The sequence below is a fragment of the Drosophila takahashii genome, chromosome 2L (genome assembly GCF_030179915.1).
Source record: "Drosophila takahashii strain IR98-3 E-12201 chromosome 2L, DtakHiC1v2, whole genome shotgun sequence".
In the NCBI taxonomy this organism is placed as follows: domain Eukaryota; kingdom Metazoa; phylum Arthropoda; class Insecta; order Diptera; family Drosophilidae; genus Drosophila; species Drosophila takahashii.
The window spans coordinates 20,936,593-20,954,992 of NC_091678.1; the positions used below are offsets into that span (position 1 = coordinate 20,936,593).

The window sequence follows — 18,400 nt, forward strand, 5'->3', positions numbered from 1 at the left end:
TTTTTAAAAGGTCTACACAATACAATACAATTTTAATTTGTATTATTTCTATACCATTCTGATATTCAAATCTTAATTTTATGTATATAAACACAGTTAAAGCTTAAAAGTCATTTATTATGTTCGCATTTTGGATAGACATTTTAAAAACTTTAATAATCTAGTGAGTACCGGGTATGGAATTGTCGACTATTTTGACTATGGTTTTGTTTTGAATTTTATACTTAAATGTGTCACCCTTTTCAGGCTATCGTAAACCGCCCATTGTGCCGCCCAAGTCGCCCATTAATACGCCCAAAAACTGCCAGTCGCCCACTTCACCACGGCTGAAAACCTCTGGAAGCGTCGTAGGAAACGGAGGCGGCAGTGGTCCACGCGTGCGCAGCGCTTCCACAGGAAGGGACAAGAAATCAGAGCTGCAAGCCAGATACTGGGCATTGCTCTTCGGAAATCTACAAAGAGCGGTTAACGAGATCTATCAAACAGTGGAGTGCTATGAAAACATATCCAGCTGCCAGGAGGCGATTCTGGTGCTAGAGAACTATGTGCGGGACTTTAAGGCGCTGAGCGAGTGGTTCAAAGTGTCCTGGGACTATGATTCTCGGCCACTGCAGCAGCGACCCCAAAGCCTGGCTTGGGAAATACGCAAGAGCAATCCCACGCCCAGAGTTCGAACCAAAAGTCTCTGCAGTCCCAACAACTCGGGCAAATCGAGTCCAGCCTTGTTTCCCGGCTCTCAATCCGGGAAAACCTCACCGTGCTGTGATCATGGACAGATTTCGCCCAAGAAACTCTTGCGTGCCTACGACCAAGTGCCAAAGGGAGCAATGCGTCTAAATGTCCGAGAACTTTTTGCAGCCAGCAAGCGAGCTACCCAAGGATCAGCCCAATCTGATAACATGGAAGGTCCGCTGGATTTGAGTGGCGACAAGTCAAACTATGTGCAGCTCAACACGCAGTACTCGCAAACGGATCTGGAGGATCCGCACTTAACTCTGGCGGATGTTAGGGAGAAAATGCGTAGGGAGGCGGAGGAAAGAGAAGCTCAGGAGAAGATTAAGAAGGCAGCGTTAGAAGAAGAAACCATTCCAGTAGCTAATGAATATGTAGAGGAAAAAGTCAACCAACTAGAGGCGTCTTCTGTTAATCAACCTTCCACAAATGAACCAGAAACTGCTTTGATGGAAACAGCACCGGAACCAACAGCTCTTGAGATGACTGTAGCTTCTCTGGAGGAAATGGAGAATGCTTTACTTAACCAGCAGGCGAATAAAGAGCCCACGCCACCTAGCACTGTTGTTAAACCAGTGGCGGAGCTGTTTAAGAAATCGCAGCCCATTACAGGAAATGTTGTTCAAAACAGTCCCCTTAAATATTCCAGTGTGCTTAATCGACCCGCAAAGAAGGTGGTGCCACCGACTGGGGGAATAGCTGCCCATAAGATAATAGCAGGCAAACCCAGTCAGATAAAGACAAATACAGCGCCACCAGTCAATGGTTTACGTCGCACAAAAACAGCTCCTCCGCCTACCAAAACTACAGGTAGAAGTGGACTGCAGCCACCTCCCCGGCCATCGAGCAAAACCGAGTGCTATGGTCCACCCAATAATGTGGCCTCAAGATTGTCAGCACGCTCGCGAACCATGTTGGAAATAAATGGGAGTACCAGTAATACCAATGTCAAAACCCTGCCGAAAAAAACCACTACAAGTTCCATTCTAAGCACTGCCAGAAGAACTACCATGAGTTCTAGGCTCAGTTCCAGGGAGGATATAGCCAGTTCCACGTCCACCCTAAAAGCTAGCAATGAACAGCTCTCGAATTCAAGAAGCACTCTAAAGGCGGAGGAACGACACTCCGAGCCAAAACAGATCCAACTCCCCACGGATGCCAACGATGGTTGGTTGACTGTGAAAAATCGAAGGAGAAGCAGCATGCACTGGTCGAATAGATTCAATCAGCCCACAGGCTATGCCAGTTTGCCCACGTTGGCCTTGCTAAATGAACAGCAAAAGGAACAGGAACACAAGGAGAAGCAGAAAGGTGATGGCAAAGTCATCGGTAAATCCACTTCTGGTAAAACTGGAGCGCCTGCAGAGCTTAAGGCTAAGGCAAAGACAACTTTAACAGCCTCACGACCCGAAATTAAGAATGCCAAGGCCAAGGTAAATTCTTTTCCCGCGCAGAGAAGCACCGCCAACCAAGTGAAGAAAACAGAGAAGCATGAAAGTTCAGAGAACATCGAAAACTCCGAGAAGAAAGTGGCTCCCACACCTGTAACTTCCTTATCCTCAAGCGGTACTCGTAGTAGCAGTAACAACAGTTCCATTGGTCGCACTTCAATTATTAAGAGGCAGAAATCCGATCTAACTGGGCTGAAGATGACGTCCTTGCACAAGGAGTACATGAGAAGTGAGAAAAATGCCCTGAGAAAGCTGCAACAAAAGGAACAGGGCAACAAACAGAGCAACAGCAGCTCCTCATCCGCGGAAACCGTTGTGGAATGTGAGTAGTTATTCCTATTATCAAATAAAGGTAATCCTAAAATATATTTTTCCTTTTAGCCAACAACGATGACCACAACAAGATCGACATTAAGATCCAGACAAACTGCGAGTTCTCCAAGACCATTGGCGAACTCTACGAGAGCATTGCCCACTGTAAGTTACCAAATGGAAGCCTTAAACCCAATGCCTGTATCCTGAGTGCCTGTGATGAAAACGAGGAACAAAATACGGATGACAACGAGGAGGAGCGGAACGAAAGAATCTTGGTAGAGGAACAGGAATCTCTGGAGCGGCAAATCAGGGAGCTGGAGCAAACGGAGATCGACGTGGATACGGAAACGGATGAAACGGACTGTGAGGTTCAGCTGGAGGAGCAGGACGATGGATTGGAATTGGGCAGCGGCGATGATTCCGCCGTTTTTGTGACTATGAGTGATGATGAAAACGCTAGTTTGGAGCTAAGATATCAGGCATTGCTATCCGATATGTCCTGGAACGAAAGAGCAGAGGCTTTGGCCACTTTGCAGGCCTACGTAGCCAGACATCCGGGAAGAGCACAGGAATTGCATCAGAAGCTATCCTCGCCCTCTAGGCGTCGTTCGCTGCAGGAAACCCTGAAGAAATATCAAGCAAAACAGGCGAAGGCTCAACAGAAACGGAATTTGCTGCAGCAGGAAAAGGCAGCTAAGCTACAGCAACTATTTTCCCGAGTGGAGGATGTCAAGGCAGCTAAGAATCAATTTATCGAGGACAAACGTCTGAAAATGCAGGGAAGACTCCAAAGGGCAGCTGAGAATCGGGAACAATATCTCAAGCAAATCATTGAAAAGGCTCATGATGAGGAGAAAAAACTTAAGGAAATTAACTTTATCAAAAACATAGAAGCACAGAACAAGCGATTGGATCTGCTGGAATCCTCCAAGGAAACAGAGGGAAGACTGCAGGACTTAGAGCAGGAAAGACAGAAGAGGGTGGAAGAAAAGCTGGCCAAAGAAGCTGCTGTGGAAAGACGTCGACAAGCTCTGGAAAAAGAACGCTTGCTGAAGCTCGAGAAGATGAATGAGACGCGACTGGAAAAGGAGCAAAGGATCGGCAAGATGCAGGAGCAGAAAGAGAAACAGCGACAGGCTCTGGCCAGGGAAAAGGCCAGGGATCGCGAGGAGCGACTTCTGGCCTTGCAGGTTCAGCAGCAGCAAACAACAGAGGAACTGCAGCGCAAGATCCTCCAAAAACAGATGGAATCTGCTCGACGCCACGAGGAGAACATCGAACACATCCGCCAGAGAGCTTTGGAGCTGACAATGCCCACAAGGCAGGCGGACGAGGGGCGAGGTGATCTGGATGAGTCCGAGGACTTGTTAAATGGAAATGGCACGAGCACCGCCAATGAAGATTGCGATTTGTCTTCAACTCTTTCCGAGGTGGGGGGAATCCCTGGTCATTCGAGGAGCTACAAAAAGAAGATGAAAAAGCTGAAGCAGAGGATGAGTCAGTGGTAAGTAAATTGGGATTGTTAACTTTTATTGATGGAATTAAATTTATTATTGTATTATTTTGACTTGGGTGTTTTTTACGATTCCAGAATTTCCGCTTAATCGTTAAAATGTTATTGACTGACTTTTTGATTTTGTATGAATAAGATTTAGTTTTAAGAAACGTAAACAATTTTAAAGGAAATTGAAACTAATTTAATATTTTTTATATTTCTTCCGATAAAAAAAAGAAGAGCTATTTATTGATGATTTTATCTCTTTACAGCGCTGCTGAGTATTTGGAGAGTTTGGATCCATTGCCGCCTTACTTAAAACGGGATAGTACAGTGCCAAAGCTGTTAAATCTGGTGGTCAAGGGTGGAGGAGCCCAAGGATTGGATAGGAACCTCGGGAACCTATTGCGTGTCATACCGAAAGCTCAGACCTGTGATTTCCAGGCATTTCTCTGTATGGATGGCTTGGGCATTTTGGCCAACCATGTAATCGGCAAAGGCATGGATGAAAACTCTGAGATCTCAAGAAAGTGAGTTTGTTTTGCAACTGGAACCTTTTTAAAGTATCTTTACTTAAGTACTTATTTAATAATTTTTTAGGTCCGTTCATTTGGCCGTGCAGTTATACAGGAATGCCTGCTCGGTGTGTCCCCAGATTGCTCGTCATGCTCTTCTGGGCAATTCCATAACCGTTCTGTTCGATGCCATCAACAAGACTTTCCAGGTAATCCTCAAAAGCAGCCGTCACACAAAAGAAACTTTTAGAAACTTTTGGCCACCCAAACTGCTGCACAATAAAAGTGTCGCCAGGCAGTCGTCCTCGCCTTCAGGGGCTGTCCGTGGGATTGGGGTTAGGAGTAGTCGCAAAAGTTGGCACTTCTCGATTCCCCGGGCCACGTCGGATGTCGCCTATGTGTATAGTATAAATTCGTACTTGGCTGGCGTTATGGTCCTGCCCGGCAGCCACTTAACACTTGGCCGCGTTTATGTCTCTGTCTGTCTTAAATTCGCGCTAAAAGAAATCCTAGTTTGGCCAGAGTCTTAACGAATTCCAGGGGTTTTTTTTGCAAGGTTTCAAAACTAATGTGACCGAAACTCTCATTTCAAATTACATTTAAAAAAGAAAGTATACAAAAATTATTTCCAAAAAGTGTACGATTGATATTCTATGCATTTTAAAACATTTAAAATTTTCTAAGATTTTTCTTTTTCTTTTTTCACTTAAGACATATTGCAAAATATTTTGAAAGAGTATTTGCAAGTCGATTTGGGTCCAAGACTTATTCGGCCCTGTTTAAAGTTTATGGTTCGCTTCGGCTTTTGTCTTTGCTCGTTTGGCTGGCGTTGTTTATTTGCCATTTCTTTGACGCTTTTATTTGGCGCTGCCTTTTGTTTGTTTGGCATTTTTATTTGAATTTTATTTACTGGCCTCGTGCGCTCGCTCGTCTGTCGCTTGGCCTATCAATTTTTAAACACTAGGTCGGTTCCCTGACCGCCTGCCCCTCCATGGATCTCCACTTTCTGGGTGCTTTTCCCTTTCCTGGCCAATTTGTCAGCGTGTAAAATGTTTATACATTTTGCGGCTGCTGTTAAATCAATCGTTAAATCGCATAAAAAGGCACTCCCACTCAATAAATGTGTTTTTTTTTTGTTATTTTCATCTTTATACCCGTTACTCGTTGAGTGAAAGGGTATATTGTATTTATCAGAAATATGTAACAAGGAGAAGGAAGCGTTTCCAACCTATATATTCTTGGTCAGGATCAGTAACCGAGTCGACCTTGGCATGTCACTCTGTCTGCATCAACACTAAGATCGCGGACACTACAAAAGCTAGAAAGTGGTGATTTCCCACGCAGATTGTTGGGGTTCCTATGATATGAAAACCGCATAAGTCTGTGGTAGAGTCCTGCATGAGTACACTTGAATTGACAAACAAGTCAATTTTTGGAAAATAGAGTGAGTGAGTTCAAGTGAGTTAACTTGGATCACTTGTTTCACTTGATCACTCGTAAGGAAAAAAAAAGTGATACAAACACAGAATAAAAGTGAGTGGGAGTGATAAAATTACTAAGCAAATTATTTAGGTGGTTCGAAATTATTTTATATCTATTTATTTTATATTAAATCACTTGTTTTCCTTAAAAAGGCGATCCAAGTTAACTGATTTTAAAAATTGACTTTCAAGTACACTCATGCAGGACTCTAGTCTGTGGTTCCCACATATTCAATGATTTTTTTGCAAAGTCAATTGTATTTTATTTAATTTTTCAAAAGCCATCTCATGCCAAATAATTTTTTCATATCGGACCAGTATGAACAGATAATGAAATCAACGATAGAATTCGCTGTTATGTCCAATTAATTATTTAATTATGATAAATTAAACACGTTGTATAACAACGATTCGAAATTTATTTAAAAATTAATTGTTGAAATTTAAGTTTCTTTAGTTAACTTTGAAGATATAACATTTATCTTATTAAAATGATGTTTATAGTTGATTTTTAAAATATTATGCAAATTTATTGCACGTTATTTTACTCTAAATAAAGGGGTATTACAATGTCGGTTAAGTCTTCATTTTTTTTTAAGTAATTTTTTGTTGGTTTTTATTTAAATCTATAAAAATATTTTTACTGCTCATCGCACTCTGGAGTTTCTGTCGCTTGCTGTTGGCATTGTTAACGTGGCTCGTGTTTATTGTCGCTCCCCCCGCCCATTTGCCCCAGCCCCTCCTGGCCACCCACTTCGCCTCTTTTTCACCTTCTTTTTTTTCGTTGATGGATCAGCGCGCGCGCCGCTTGTCGTGTAATGAAAAAGAAGGAGGAGAAAGAAAGATACGAAGAAGGCGCAACAGAGTGAAAAAGTTAACTGTAAGTGAGCGAGGAAGAAACATCAATTAACATTTTGATTGATGTGGATGTCTCTTTCTCTGTCTGTTGTTGCTGTTTAAATAGATAATTAATTTAAACACGCGACAAGGAATTTCACTGCTGGCCCCAAAAAGCATGCAACAATTGTGCGCTACCTCTGAAATCCGTTCGATTTTTAAACAAATGTGGTTGATACACCAGATAATTGCAATAGCAAACTAATAATAATTATATTTATTAAATTATATTTATATATTTATATTATAATTATATTGAAATGTAATTTATTATTTTCCAAGAGGTTTTTGTAAAGGATTTTATTAGCAACTTTCCCATTTTTAAAAATTTTATTCGAAAAAATATATGATTTTTTTGAAAGTCAGTTAAGAAATTAGCTATGTATTAGCGTAGCAAAGTTTTCCTTTTATTTTTCCAATTAAGACGAGTGTATAACCGAAGATTTTCTTTTTCTAACTCCTCTTCGATCTTTTGCAGTTACCCGAAGAAAAATCACCACAACATCCGGTCGAGTTGTCCACGGAGCTAATGCTGGCCTGCACGGAGGCGCTGTCCTCGAGTTACGTGAAGAAGAACACCCACCCAAAAGTTCCGGAACGCCTGCCGGACATGATAAAGTGAGTACAACAACAAGTGCAACTACGCCGGTTTATTGCGGCCAACTACAAAAACTTCGAGTAAAAGAGGGGAAACCCCGCGAGTTCGAAAAAACGAGTTCGAAACCCGGTGTGGGTGGGAGCGGGATGGCCATTGTAGAGCGCAGTCTTGCCATCCCTTTCTCACACCAGAGAGGGCGTGTCTGCGCAAGAGCGGGATAGCAAATGCGGCTGCGCTGCCTGCGCCAACGTCGCTGCTGCTGCGCTGCTCGCGTCACCGCGTTTAAAAAATATTATTTTTAACTTTAACTTATATTTAGTTGGTCACACTGATGCACAGCATTCAAAAGTGTGGCTTTCGCATGTTTTTAAAATCAAAAATTTAAACGAAGAAGAACCTTAAAAAAAGTGTAATAAAAATACATTTAAGCATTAATAGTTTTGGGTTACAGAAACCTTAGTGTTTTTTCTTTCTTCTCAAAACACATTTTTTAAAATTATAATTTATTTAAATTAAATATATATTTAATTCTACTTGCAAAACTGCAACACTTTATGTAGCTTATGGTCCAAGTTATTTCCTGTTACAAATATTGCTCTGGTTATTGATGTGCTTTCAACTCCATTGAACATTATTGTGCTCACCCTTTATTTTTCCGAGCTTTAATTTCAAAATTGGATGCTTTAATGTTGCGTCCAGTTCGGAGTTTCTGGATTCATCCGTCTCCTTCCCCATTTTGGCTGATTGTTTTCATTTAATTTGCGCTCATTTTTGTGGGTAAAAGTTTTAATCGAATTGTTGTTATTGTTGACCTTTCTGTAGCTTCCGAAAATAAACGCCATTTTGTATATCCTTGTGCACGGTGAAAAAGGATTTAAATTGATTAATAAATTATTTGATTCGGTATTATAATCTTAACACCTTATTTATTATCTTCTTTTCTTTTGTTTAGAACATTTTCCTCTCCTATTTTAAAATATTTTAACATTTATTTTGGTATATGCTGTTGAATTACACTTAATGCAAAAGTATATTTAGTTAGAAATGAAAACTTTTAAAACAAAATATCGTTAAGAAATGCATATAAACATATTTTTCACTGCATACATTGAGTTTTTTCATATTTTTGCTAGTATGTATCAGATAGTTTTGTGTGTTTGTGTTATCCCTTCATTGTTACATAGAAAAAACTTTGTAGCTATGCATTTTCCAATTGTGAATTGGCTTTTGTTTGTTACATTTGCGTTTGTTTTTGTTTCGGTTTTTCCTAGCCATTTTTTGTGTTGGCTTTTCTTGTGTGTGCTGTGGCTTTTGTTTATCCTATTGTGTGTGCTCTGGGCTCTGACCAATTTTCTGCCTTTTCCTAGCTGTTTGCTTTTTATTTTTTTATTATTCCATTTTGTTGGCTCCCGTTTTTTTATGCTTCTTTATTTTTTATTTTTTTTTTTTTACCAATTTTCGTTTGTTTATATTTTCAATTTGCTTACAAAAGCTTTTCGTTTATTTTATTAGCCTGGCATTGTTGTGTTTTTTACGTTAGTGTGTCTCCTTTGCAGCCTTTTGTGGTGGCTGCTGCTGCTTTATATCCTTATTATTTTCGTTATTCGCCTTTATTCCTTCGGCCATTTTTCGTAGCGCGCATTTCGGCGCTCAATTCAATTACGGCGTTTGCAAAATCAAATTTTCTTTTGACTATAATTTTTGGGGAAACAACCCCCGACTGGCCCACTCCCTTTTTGTGCCTGCACCTTGCGCCATTTTGCCTTGAAAATAAATAAACTTGGAACGGGAAACTCAATTCGCCGCACTTGAATGGTCCGCCATCTTGCACTTCACCCTCTTCCTCTTCTGCCCCTGTTCCGCATCCTGTTTCTTCTTTCTTTCTAGCCACGAAATATTTTGCATTTTCCGGCTTCCTAATTCGATGCTTTCTTTCTTGTCCTTCTACGTGCCGCTTTTTGTCGGATGTGTAATTAAATTTTTGTTTACTTTTAATTGTTTAGGAGCGGAGGGAGTTTTGAATATTTTGTTTTTAATTTGAATAAAGTTTTCGAGCAGTCGTGTAATCGAATTAAAGTTGACAAAGAGAAACTTTTATTTCTAGACAAGGGGTTTTCTTCTTTTGAGGAGCGCGAAACTTTGTTTGGAACTAGGAAACTTCTGTTAAAAGATTTTCCCAACTTCGGTCCATTTTTCTAAAAGAAAAACGCCATTTGTTGAATATTAAAGTCTTAGATAAAATTTAATTTTGTTTTTCTAAATAAGTACGGAAAAAAGAGTCATATGCCATGTCAAGAAGTGCACTGTGAAATTTTTTTAAATTTGTGTAGTAAAAATAGTCTAAAAATTAATCAACAATTTTAGTTCTCTTCCAATCATTAATCATTCATATCGATGCAAATTGTATTAACACAAATATTCTACTTGGCCTTGGATATCCATATTGCCCACCATAAATCGTGTCCTCCCACCACTCAGAATGTCATCCTCATTCTAAAACCATGACAAATTTGATTTGCCTCGCTCTGGCACCTCACATCACACAAAAAGCTATGCGCAGATCTATGAGATATCTTTTTACAATGTAATTGATTCATAATTAATCATCACAGTCATTAGCCCTACTGGTAAAAAAAAGGGAAGTAAATATATTTTAATCACGATTTGATCATCAATCGCAACAACTGAAAAGGAGGCACATCGCAATCATAACGATGATTTGGCACGCGATAAAGCAAACACCCCTAGGCGCGGAATCGAAACCAGAAACTCGAACCGGAACCCCTTTACCGTGCCACCCCTAAAAAGCAGTCATAATGAAATATGCATATTTCTCTGGGTGTAGGGAAAAAATCTTTTCGATATTCCCCAGCCGCGTGTTCGTCCTTTTGGCTTGTCTGCCGATGCTCCTGCGGCTGCTGTTTCCACTGGCAGGATGTCAACAAGGACGACATGCTGGCAGAGTTACTTCCGCCTGCTGCTCAACTGTTCAACTGCTCGGCTGCTGTGCGGCAGTTAATTTAATTACCCTTTAAGTAACCAGATCGAATGGCCAATTTGGAGTTATGGCCAGCAGGCTTTGGAGCTGGCGCATCCACATCCTGCAGGATGTTCGCAAGCATGACTCTGAGTGTGCAAGTTTTTGTGGTCTGCACTTTGCAATTGACATTGTTACCCAGACTCCACTGCACTAAAAAAACCAACGAAAGGAAAATGTTTTGTACGATATTGCAAATGTCAGTCATACAATGTTGTTCATCGACAATACAATAATTAATAATATTTACTTAGAATACAGAAAACATTCCAGGGCTGTAATTTCTAGTCTTTTTCAGAAAAATCTGTTCAATTTTTTATAGATTTAGACAAAAAAGCTCCATTAAACTCATTTTTGCCCGACATAGAAATAGTAAAATTTATTGAAAAGTATTGACATAGAATGAATTTTTGTGTGGTAATATTTTATAACAACGAGTATTATTTGAGAACTTTTAATTATACTGTAAGGTTTTATTCTCCCAGTGCCAATAAAAACTATTGGCTCAATTACAAGGACAGTATCTGGCATCAAAACACACTTGCACGCTCACACACACGTGCCTCTGGGTTTTATTTTACCATCGACATATTAGAGAAACTATTTAGACCTTAAACTAGACGGCAGCCCAGTCCGCCCCTTCGATAGACCATAGTCTTTGACTCGCCTATCTGGTCAAATGTATTAATTTCATTCTTGGTCCTTTGTACTCCTTGCTCTTCACTCTTATCGCTTTCTCTCACTCTTTTGGAAATGTCCTGCGACGTCTCCTGTTTCTCCTCTCTGGCCCTTTGTTTGTTGGTTTTTTTATGTGCAGCGTTTAATATCCGATTTCAGTTTTCCCCTCGTCTCTGTTGATTCTTTTTGACAAAAGGCTGAGCATAGGGAAAACTCGGCTCAGTTGCTGTCTCTTTCGTTTTGTTTGGCTTTGGCGAAGTTTCCTATTTGCTCAGTGCGCCGCTCCTTTTGTTCCTCGCTCCTCGCCCTTCACAATTTTTCCCACCCCCGCTGGAAGGAAAATCAAAATATTGACTCTTAACGGTGTGTTTATTGATCCAGCTACCCCATAAAGGCAGAGAAGGGGGAGGGTGGAACAAAAGGTGGAGGAGGGTGCCTTAAATTCTACTTTCGCTATTGCTGCGTTGCAGTCAACCTTCTGTCTACTTAATTTAATTTTATAAATATTATTTGTTAATATATATATTTGTTAATTTTTTTGAGTTTTTAAGTTCTTTATTTTTTTTCTGGAAATATAGAGTATTCAGCCAAACTGACTAAAATAAATTATTACTAATTCAATAAAATAACCAATTTAATAATAAAGTTTCCTCATTATTTCGAAAATCTTCTTGAATGTGGCCTTACTTTATTTGAGGTAGAAGAATTTCGCTAGTACACCCGACCACCTGCCAGCATTTTGCATGTCATAATTGAATTCAAATCACAAAACTGTCACACAACTAATCAAAGTTGTCATCTGTCCCCGGTTCTCGCCTTGTGAAGTGCCCCTCCTCTGAGTTTAGTCAACTGCTCAACTGGAGCTCAGTTTCAATTTCTGTTTCAGTTTCAGTTTTCGTTTTCAGTTCTCGTTGCTCATCTGTTCGTTTCGACATTCAAACTGTCAAAAAGTCAGCATCAATTACAGTTACAAAGACATCATAGCAAAACCCCTGCACAAAAACCCACACAAATATCCCGAAATCGGGGCAGTGTGAGTGAAGAGGCGGTGGGCTCTCGGGGGTGTGGTGCAAAAGGGAGGGGGTCAAGGGTCAGAGTAGCAGCTCAAAAGAAGTGTAGCCCTAAACTTCGCAGTACATTTGCATCAAAATGCATTTGGCTATAAAGCACTGACGAAAAAACTAGATTTTAGAGGGTGATTTCAAGAGTTTTGGGAAATATAATTGAGTTGATGCCTTCAACTTTATGTTTCTGAATATTAAATTCGCAAATTTATGTGCTTATTAGTCTTTTTTTTCGAAGTCAGAGAATCTCCGAGAGAGAGAAACCGTCAAAATGATATTTCTTAACATAAATTTTACCAGTAATTTACCATGCGCATATCCAGTCGTTTTTATACCCGTTACTCGTAGAGTAAAAGGGTATATTAGATTCGTGCAAAAGTATGTAACAGGTAGAAGGAAGCGTTTCCGACCCTATAAACTATATATATTCTTGATCGGGATCACTAGCCGAGTCGATCTAGTCATGTCCGTCTGTCCGTCTGTCTGTCTGTATGAACGCTGAGATCTCGGAAACTATAAAAGCTAGAAGATTGACATTTTGCATGCAAGGGTGCCACGCCCCCTCTAACGCCCACAATCGCTTATATACGATTTTAAAAATGTCAATATTTTGGAAAAGTAAAAATGCAGTTTTATTGTGTTTATCAATACCTATCGAAATGTAGAAGAAATTTTTTAAATCGGACCATTCGTTAAAAAGTTACGGCGGATCAAAGTTTTTCTCCATCTCTTTCGCACTCCCTTTAGCTGAGTAACGGGTATCTGATAGTCGGGGCACCCGACTATAGCGTTCTCTCTTGTTTTTTTATAGATAGTTCAGTGAATAAATAATTTATTGACCAAATTAAATTTTAAACCGATTTTTTTCTGTTTTGTGTATTGTATAGTGAATAGTTTTTCAAATACCTTTCAAAAAATACAGTGTATATTAAATATTAATCTTAATGATCGTTCTTTTAATAAAAGAGGTTCCATTGCTTGACAAGTATGTTAAATATTATTTTAATATTTATAATATATATAAATGCAAACATTTGTTTAAAACTTTGATTACAACAATACTTTGAATGAATTTCTTTAGATTACTGACAACTAGAAACTTTACAGTGAACCCTCTTCTCGCATAACCCGAAGAGGTCATATGCAAAAGTCTGACATATGCGCTGACATTTTGCATGCAAAAAGGCGCAGCAGCCTCAGCAGCTATGTCCTTTCCCCGTCCTCCCCTCAAACTCCTGTCCCTTGTCGAGCTGCATGTCAAAAGTTTGATGAGTGCCTGTCCAGCTCCGCCGCATGTCAAAGGATGAACAGCGGGTAGGGGAGAGAGGGGAGGGAGGGGTGCGAGCGGTACGGCTTTTGGCTATTGAATTACCTACAGGCTCAGTCCGAGGCTGAGGCACTCCTCGTTTGAGTGCATTCGCTTTGATTTTGGCCTTGTTTTTTTCCATTGCTCTGTTTTGGGTTTTCCCTCTCTGGGGAAAATTTTCAAGGGGAGGGGTGCGGTAGCAACCACCCACCAAGATGAAGTTTTCTCTGGTAGGAGACATATGTAAAATGTGTAAAGTGCAGTGCCGGTTACAGTTAATTTAATGCTCGTCAGATGCGAAGTACTATATCTCCGGGATGATAATGCACCCTCTATAAAATCACATCCTTCCTGGTTCGGTTTTTTTTTTGGTCTATCACTTAGAAAAATTGTATTTTCTAAATAAAAATAATTATAATAAAAATCTAAAGTTCTTATTAGATTAGAGGTTGTTCAAAGGTTGAAAAAGTATAGTTTCAAAATCAAGAGAATTTCGTAATTATTTGGTTTTTTATTTTCAGGATTTATCTTTTGACTTTTTTTTAATCTCTAGATCAAATGATTGTTAAATTGTACATAAGTGTAACTATAATAACTTAAGGAAATGCTGTTCAGTAAGTATTTTTTTGAGTGCAGTTAATGCGCATCGGTAGCTCTCAAAACAAACAGAAGGAGGAGGGCGATTATGAGGGGGTGGAGATAAGCAGAAAGGGAACACAAAACAGGAGCAAGGACAAGGACAACCAACTGACGCATCACTCAATCAAATGGCAATTGTGAGGGCTTAACACGAGGCCTCGGGCCGCAACACAATCGGAATACCGAGCAACCCTCGCACTATAGTTATAAAGCAGATAGTCCCGGTCGCATCCCCTGCTGAAGATCCCCGATATGAGGACTAAAACTGGTGAAAATTAACACGCTAAGCACTTGAATCGTACCAAATGTGGCATGAGTAATGCCCTCAAGTGGCCAGCAGATGGCGCACATTACAAGCCACTAATCCGGGAGGTACGCTATATACTCCTCACGATTTTCCATAGCTCCCCCATTCTACCCACCATCCGCATAAAAATTTACGACGCAAACTAAAAATCTTCGCAAAAGTATTTTTTGAAATGGCCCGGCAGTAAAGGTCATTTAGCACTAAAGGCGAAGTCGCTCCTATGGTTATGGCTATTCAATGGTTGTGGAATATTCCTGGAGCGGGGGCGCTACGGGCTCCTCATTCATATACATATACTGGTATAGGGGGCGCCGCATTTATGATTGGGCGGCGACTTTCCATAAATTCTAATTTGATTTTGCCACTAAAGTGCCATAAGAACGCAATTTGGTTCCGACTCCCCATGCATATATACATACTTATACATTTATTTAGAGGGGCGGTGGAACCTTACGTTGGGCATAATTTTTTACGATGCTCACTCGGCGACATTTTCATTCGCTCGCCATTTTCCATTTTCTACTTTTCCACACACACACACTCACAATGTGAAAGCCAAATCACAGGCGCCCATTTTCACTGACTTTGGTCCTAGACTCAAACTCCCCAATCCTGAAAATCCTTGCTCAGTGGGGTATCTTAACTTTCTTAAAACGGTTTTTTTGTTTTTGTTATAATAAAACAGATTTTTTTTAGTAAATAAATAATGTCTCTTGTTTTAAAATGGAGTAAATAAATTGAAATTTTATTTTATCTTAAAAAAAGTATTTTATTCAATATTTAAAAATGTGAAAAATAAACAATTATAAAATGAATAAATTAATAATATTTTTTTAGTTTATCCTATTTTTAGTAGAGTATTTGAAGTTTCACTTTCAATTTTTCAACTCGGCTACTTTTAATGCCCATGCCATTTTTTGTGACCCACCTCCTGGTCTCGTGTATGTTGTTCAACTGGCTTTTGTTGGTCTTGTTGCTATTTTATTTTATTATATGCACTTTTCTTCTACAAAATGGCGGCAAACGTCGCCGCGCGGTCCTGTTCAGGGTCTTTCTATAGCTCTGGGTGGATTTTAAGAAGGGAGTGTCGGGTGGAACATCGTTATGTTTGCGGTTATTTGGCGCCATGTTTTTGTGTAGCTGCCTTTGGGTTCCCCAAGCTTTTTCTTCTTCGCGCCTCGTTTGAGTTTTACGAGCGGCTTTACTTTCTCGCAGCTATTTCGACTTGGCTTTTTAACAGCCTCCCAAAGGTTGACGGGGGATTTTCAGACCCAATCCCAATGCCAAATCCCGTCATCGACGCTGCCCCACGTGTGTTGTCCATTTCTGACGTTGATTCCCCCCCTTCCAAGACTATATTTTCCTATCTTTTCGGTTTTCTGGATGAGCATCTGCGGTAGGCAGGAAAATAAGAAGTCGCCGCCTTATGTTGCCCGGTGACAAGCCCCATATGGAAAGCAGCCGAGCACTGAGAAAAATACTTAGTTATCTACACACAAAAAAAAAACATGGTAAAATCAACTGTAATAATTGTCAAACAGGCCCCAACCAGCAAAATTGTCATTTCTACTAAGTAAATAGTCATATTATAACAACAAAATACACACAATTAGCAAAGACACAAACCCAAAGCAAAAACAAAATACACGTAACCATTTTAATAGTTACGTAACTACCTTTGTTTGTCAATTTTACCAAGCAAATTTTTTTGTGTGTAGCAAAACTGTAATTTATAGGAAGTTAGGTAAATAGTAACCATTTAATTTCAATAAATTGTATTATTTCTATGTTATGTTATGTATTAAAATTTTTGGATTTAAAAGCATACAAATATTTGTAAAATGGCTTAACTATTTATTCAAAATTTCAATGTTTTTCTCTGTGCAGCTGTGTAAAAACTGCTGAAATTTTATTTTCAACGCGCGTGTCGTAATTGAAGACGCCCGAACTCTTTCTCCTTTCCCGCCCGTCTGTCAAAATATATATATTTAATATAAGACAAAACGTTTACCCCGTTGTCAGTCGCTCCAATGTTTTGCCGCGTGTGTTTTTGGGGTAAATGGAAAACGCTTTGGGTGGCGTTCGTTACTAAGAAAACACAGGAGACACGACGCTAGATGGAATGGTTTGGTATGGTATTGCTCTATAGATGGATGGATGGATTGGATGGACGGCTGACGTGTTGATGAATTTTCATTTTAAAAACCCGGCTAGACAGGATCGGGATTATATATCCCACGGAGTGATTGCCACATCCGTGTTTGTCTTCGCCTTTCGTTGGCCTACCGCATGCAGATTTATTTTTCCTCCCATATCTATAACTCGAATTTACTTGAGTTTCACTTGAGAAACTTTTCGCCTGAGTCTTGGATTTCGTCTCCCCATTTTTTCGCATATTTTTTGCACATTTTTCTGGTTAAATCTTGAGGGCACACTTGACAGCTCAATCTCGGCACTTGCAGGCACTCTTTAAAATTTCCCTACCCTTAACCCTCGCTTCTCCGCGTAATGCGAATTTAATCATTGATGTATAAAAAAGTGAGCAACAACCCCGGGGGCACATCCATCTGCATCCCTTTAAACCGAACTGACAACCAAATGTCTTAATTTATTCATAACTTTTTATATATGTTTATTAGACTGCGCAAAGCGAGGGGAGGGAGGAAGGGCTATTATATTGTTGTTCTCCGGCCAAAATGCAACCCCTCACTCCGCGCTAAACAATTTCCATGTTTTGATTTATGAATGATAATGCGCTGTGACACAACCCAACCCGAATTCGAACCCAAGCGAGGCGAACGGAACTGGATGAGCCGGAGCCAGAAGCTGAGGTATTGATTTTGGCATATGTCTGCATTGCGTTTAATTTGCATTAATGGGCGTGGTAATGGGCCTGCTCCCGTGGCTACCCATTTCTGGGCGGTTTAATGAGGCGCAACCTTGTAAAAAGTTTAACAGAATCCGCAGTTTTGGAAAATGTGCATCCCTGAAAGTATTTTCAATAAGGGGTTCCATAGCAACTGTCGCAAAAAAAGGATAACCTTTGCATGGTGGGCGTGGCAGAGGGTTATAAGTCAATAACTAATACGGTTATTATAAACCAATTTTAGGGGATTAAAAAGAAAACGAAGTGTGTTCATTTTCATATTTCATTTGGATTTAAAAATTTTTTGAACAATTGAATTTTAAAATGTCCATAAAACTAAATTTAACGTGTTTGTAGAAATTTATCCAAAAATATTTAAATAACTCATAAATACACATTGCAAAAAATTAGATAAATACCGTTTTTATAAGCTAATCGTAATTTTATTAGCATCTTTATGAGCTTCTTTATAAACTTTTCCCTCACTTCAGTTTTCTCCCAAGTTTCATCACTCAGAAAATGAATCGCCCTGAATTTTAGAAAATCGCCTATGGATTTGCTTCACTGGCGATTTTTTTCTTTAAAATAAAAAAATTTTCTACTGGTAAAGAAAATTTTCTTCCAATTAATCAAAATTCATTAAATTCAAGAAATATTCCAGAAATATAGAAAAAAATCGCCAGTAAAGCAAATCCATAGGCGATTTTCTAAAATTTTTTTTTGAGTGATGAAGCTCGATGATAAGCCAAAAACGGACTTTCTTAGGTTGGCTTGCGCTTTTAGCCACTTGGTGCATTATTTATGATGAGCTCAAAAGACCGAGGGGCAGATACTCGCATATGAATATGCATATCTTATATACCTCATGAGAGGGCAATCCTTTCGCTGCGGTTTTCGCTATGGGCCGTACCTTTATCTCAGCTGCCTTGCGGTTTTGCGGCGCCAGTTCTGCCATCTCTTTCGGCGTATACCCCACTCTTTCTGCTGTGGCGTTGAAAATCAATTTACGTCAATGTCTG

The 18,400-nt window shown here is 39.6% G+C and overlaps 1 protein-coding gene across 1 annotated transcript in view; it reads left to right on the plus strand.

Annotated features, from left to right (window-relative positions):
• ssp3 (short spindle 3) overlaps window positions 1-18,400 on the plus strand; it is a 34,658-nt gene that overhangs the window by 1,036 nt on the left and 15,222 nt on the right. The window contains exons 2-6 of the mRNA XM_070213997.1: window positions 247-2,505; window positions 2,565-4,002; window positions 4,266-4,523; window positions 4,594-4,717; window positions 7,365-7,504. Coding sequence (XP_070070098.1) covers window positions 247-2,505; window positions 2,565-4,002; window positions 4,266-4,523; window positions 4,594-4,717; window positions 7,365-7,504 — 4,219 coding nt within the window. The remainder of the gene's footprint in view (window positions 1-246; window positions 2,506-2,564; window positions 4,003-4,265; window positions 4,524-4,593; window positions 4,718-7,364; window positions 7,505-18,400) is intronic.